This window comes from Fukomys damarensis, unplaced genomic scaffold, assembly GCF_012274545.1.
Source record: "Fukomys damarensis isolate Sample0158 unplaced genomic scaffold, DMR_v1.0_HiC HiC_scaffold_17, whole genome shotgun sequence".
In the NCBI taxonomy this organism is placed as follows: domain Eukaryota; kingdom Metazoa; phylum Chordata; class Mammalia; order Rodentia; family Bathyergidae; genus Fukomys; species Fukomys damarensis.
In genome coordinates, this window is record NW_022900929.1 from 46,831,937 (window position 1) to 46,836,662 (window position 4,726).

The 4,726-nt window shown below is 48.3% G+C and overlaps 1 protein-coding gene across 1 annotated transcript in view; it reads right to left on the minus strand.

The window, feature by feature from the left end:
- Nucleotides 1–1,370: 1,370 nt before the first annotated feature.
- Nucleotides 1,371–4,726, minus strand: part of Ajuba (ajuba LIM protein) — a 10,500-nt gene continuing 7,144 nt past the window's right edge. The window contains exons 6-9 of the mRNA XM_010637874.3: nucleotides 4,152–4,282; nucleotides 4,018–4,069; nucleotides 3,287–3,355; nucleotides 1,371–2,711 (exon numbers count right to left, since the gene is read on the minus strand). Coding sequence (XP_010636176.1) covers nucleotides 2,586–2,711; nucleotides 3,287–3,355; nucleotides 4,018–4,069; nucleotides 4,152–4,282 — 378 coding nt within the window. The 3' untranslated portion in view covers nucleotides 1,371–2,585. The remainder of the gene's footprint in view (nucleotides 2,712–3,286; nucleotides 3,356–4,017; nucleotides 4,070–4,151; nucleotides 4,283–4,726) is intronic.

Genomic DNA, 4,726 nt, shown 5'->3' on the forward strand with positions numbered 1-4,726 from the left:
CAGAGTGGTCTAGAGCCCCAGAGTACAGATGGAACCAAAGGGATGGATGGAAAGCTACACAAGCTTGTCTGGTTTTGCCAGGCCTGGAGCAGCCTAGCGAGAACGATCTTCCAGTTAGGGTCTTTGCATTACCTTACTTAATAGTTCAGAAGGAGCAATCTCAGCTGCACAAGCAGTCTAGGTTCAGAACATATCTCTCTCTCCAAAAAAAAGTGCATTTCCTTCCTCTGGCACTCAGCGGTTCGAATCTGAACTCTTCTTCACTTGGAGGCCTCTTCTGTGTAATTCCTAGGATGCCTGGCATAGTCATTTTAGAATAGCACCAACTGGGGAATCTATGTTCTGGGGAGTTATTTCCTTAGGAAAGTCACTGAGTAATGGAGAAGACTCGGGATTAAAGATTACCAGTTTAGGGCCAGGGATTTAACTCAATGGTTCTGCTGCCTGCCTTGCAAGGGCAAGGTCCTGAGTTCAATCCCTGGTACCAAAAAAAAAAAAAATTACCAGTTTAAATAGCCTAAAGTCAAATAATTTAGCCAACTAGTCTAAAGTAAATATTTATCAAATCTGCAGCAATTTTTGTTTTTGTTTTTCAGTCTTACCATGTAGCTCAGGCTGGCCTTGAACTCATGACAATCTCTCTGCCTCAGCCTCCCCGGTGCTGGGATTACAGTGTGCACCACACCTGGCTGCATCATTTTAAAAGGACTTTGGCACAGTCACCCTTTTACTTATTGCTATTATCTATTTAACCTTTGTTATCAGCTGAATATGCTTTGAGCCTATTCGGTTTTTGTTTTTTTTTTTATCAAGGATTTGAATATGCCTTTGCATTGAGCTACATCCCCAACCCTCCCACCTTTATTTTTGTATTTTCTATTTTGAGACAAGATTTTGCTAAATTGCTCAGGCTGGATTCAAACTGGTGATTCTCCTGCCTCAGTCTCCCAGAATGCTGAGATTATAGGCATGTGCCATGGCTGATATGTTGGCATCTATTACATTTTTCAAGGTTCTTTTTTTTTTTGAGACAGGGTATCACTATGTACCCAGGCTGGCCCTGAACTCATGCAATCCTCTTGCCTCCGCCTCCTGAGTGCTGAGATCACAGGCATGTACCACCACACCTGGCTCAAGGCATCTAATTTATAAAGGGATGCTGGATTAAGATTAAGACTCTTTTTTTTTTTTTTTTTTTGGTATGGGGATCAAACTGGCAACCTTGAGCTTATGAAGCAGGCGGCAAAGCCACCGAGCTAAATCCCCAGCCCAATACTGGACTAAGAAACACAAAACATTATAAGCAAAATGTCTGTACCAATTGTATTTATTGCTAGAAATTTTAAACTTTTAAAAAAGTGTTTGAAAAGTAGGTAACAGAAAAAAAAAGACATACATAAAGGTTGGAAGGAATCTTACATTTACAAAGTGCTGCAAATTTGATAAATCTGTATTACTGATAAGTGATATAAATCCTTGAAATACTCAAGAGCGTGACAGAAAGGAATAGAATACCTAAACGAATATAAATAAAAATACCCAAAGAGGGAACTGAGCTCTTGTCAAATTGGTCATTAAGTGAACTGAACTTGAAGCAAACAAGTTTATAATGAATTGGTTTTTAAGAAACGTAGCTTTAGGTGAATTCAAGTTTCAGTCAAACTGACTGGAAGCAAAGTGTCTTGCTCCTCCTAGCGCCCCTAACCTGAGTTTGGGAGCTGCAGTGGATATAATCTGGAATTCCACTGAAAGGTGGCTGGTCTAGAGTGGTAAACTACTATTAGGGAACCAAGTGTAAGAGGGACCTGAGAGGAAGGGGGTGACAGTGTGTACGTGCACACCCCCGCACTTACACACCCATGTAGACCCATACTAGGAGTGGGCCTCAGTGTACCTAAATGTGGGAGTAAGCTGGCCTGAAACGCCCTACTCACACTACCCAGCAAGTCCCACACCCACACAGGCCACTTCGCCATCTCCCCAGCTGAGGAGAGCAAACCAGAACAGGCCCCATTCAGCCTCCCCGGGCCTATGTGAGTCCCTGAGAAACAGGCAACATGGGTAGAGGCTCACCTAGAGCTGGTCCTCATTCCCAGCAGAGGGAGGAGGAGCTTTCGTATCCTTAGAGAGGAACAGAATCCTTTAAAAAGGTCAGGGTTTCCTCTTTCTCATTTAGGTACGAAGAGAGGACACAGTGGCGAATACCTGGATGGCCTTAGGGCTGATACCACACATGGGGTACAAGGGAATGGAGTACTCATGACGTCCTCTCCTCCTGTCACCCAGGGACAGAACATCACGTATGCACAAACATTCACTAGAGACAGACCAGGATCTGATGTTCAGAAAAGTACTGCAGCCTGCCCACTGCACACGCCAGGGCCGGTCACCACACCAGGCCACCAGCAGCTTCCTTCTCCACAGTCCATTTGGAATGTTGGGATCTTTGGGTCTCTGGCCCTTTGGAGCTCTACCGAAAGGACTCTTCTGCCAGCACTGCAGGGCTGGTCTCAGCTGGTCTCAGAGGAGCCCACTGGCCAGAGAGGTTTGTCAACTGTGAGGACAGCGGCAGCAGTGACTCTAGCTCAGATATATTTGGCAGGAGGCTGTTGGGCATTGAGTCGCTGCATGTGACAGCCGTGGCACAGCAAGTGCCCATCCAGAGGGAAACAGCAGCAGCCTTCCTCATCACTCAGCTGCATTCGGCAATCCTGGAGAAGAAGACACCTAGTTCAGTTCAGCCCAGGCTCCTTGAAGACCTCTTGGGAGCCAGCCCTGCTCAACTCCACAGGACTGGAAGAAGGGTGGCTAGGAGAGGTATTGGCTGGTAGAGAGGATGGATGAGAAAATACTTCACTGGACACCAGGTGTCGCTGCTGCAGCAGAAATAAGGAGACAAACCCCCACTTCCAGCAGTCAACCAGCAATCCATGATTTTAGAGCAAGGACTGGGGCAGCCAGATTCAGAAAGTACCAAACTAGGACCAGAAAGTGGCTATAGGACAGTAAAGAGAATGGAGACAGACCACAGCATCTCCCTTTCTTTTTTTTGAGACAGGGTCTCATTATATAGTTCAGGCTGGCCTTGAACTTGCAGGGATCCTCCTGCCTCAGCCCCCGACCCAGCCCCAAGTGCTGGGATTACAAGTGTACACCACCTGCTTAGCGGGTTCCCTGATTTTCTGTGCCCTACATGTCCCACAGATGAACGGCTCTTCTAAGACTTGACTCCTTCCCTTCTTCCCAATTCCAATTACAGCCAACAGCCCTGGACCCCAACACTCACCTCACAGTGGTAGCACTCAAAGTGATAATCACGGTCCATGGAAATCACCCTCACAATGTCCTCACAGCCCTGAAACATGCAGAGCCCCATGGGGATAAGAGCAGCATCACGACCCCAACTCCTCCTTCCTGCCAGGGATACTCCTGCCCCAGTAAAAAAATCACACAAAGGCTTCCAGGCCCTCTCTAAAATCAAGTAAACTGTCCACAGCTTTAGGAGGCTTTTGCAGATCCTACTGGGGTTTCCCTTCTCCTTCCTGGTGGTGCCCCAGCAGGTCCCCATGCAAGGCACCCCTGGGGGCGGTCTCACCCGCTGCTCCCAGGTGTGGGGGAAAGCAGAGGGAAGGGAAAGGGACAGGGAGGTAAACAAAGCAGACTAGGCTGGGGACAAGGAGCTCCAGTAGGGTCCAGTTCCTCACTGGCCTTTGGCTTTTCTCCCCAGCTCACTTTCTACACACATGACCTATCCTGTCACCCTTGAGGGTTCTTCCACATTTTCCAGCCCTTACTGGAATCGAAGATATGGAGGCTGGGCCTAGCAAGGCTATCAGACACATCTAGGCCCGGATGTTGGGGTCACCACTGTGACCCCAAGAGCAGAGTCACACGGGAATCTTCCAAGAGTACATTCCTCAGCACCGTCACTTCCCGAGGGAGGCCAGGCCACAAGGCTCCACCCCTCCCCAGAGGCGCGACACTGGCTGCCCAGCAAAAGAACCCAGACGTACTGACCTCTGAGGGGAGGATGGGCTGGCCACAGGCTGCACACTTTGGGGCGTAGTTTCTGAAAGAGAGAAGGTAGCAATGAGCTGAGGTCTGGGAATCTCAGAAACCACCTCCACACTGCACCCCAGGGCCAGACTCACTTGTGGTAGTCAGTGACACAGTACACCTGGTTGGAGAAGTCCACGGTGAAGGGGACGCCATCCAGACACTTGTTGCAAACGATGCACCGGAAGCAGCCTGGGTGATAGGACTTCCCCATTGCCTGTAGGATCTGGCTCACAAGGCAGGAGATTTAGTCTCCCTCACACCTAGCTCTACAGCCACACATTATGTTTCCCATGGCTTCTACTAACCACAACGAACAATCTGCTGCCCTCCCAGAAGAATGCTATTTGAGGGGCCTAAGGTGTCAAAAAATAAAGGCAGAAACCCCGAAAAAAATATTAGAGATCAGCCAGGCCAGTGGATTTCAATCTTGGCTACAATTTTAGGGTCCCACGTCAAATCTTTCTTTTTCCCCCACCTCAGTACTGGGGAATAAACTGAGGATCCTGTGCTTGCAAGGTAGGCATGGCACTACTGAGCTAAATCCCTGGCCCGTCCACCTTGAACCTTTAATCAAAATATAGCCTAAGACTGGGGATTTAGCTCAGTGGTTCTAGTGCCTGCCTCACAAGCACAAGGACCTGAGTTCAATCTCTGGTACAAAAAAAAA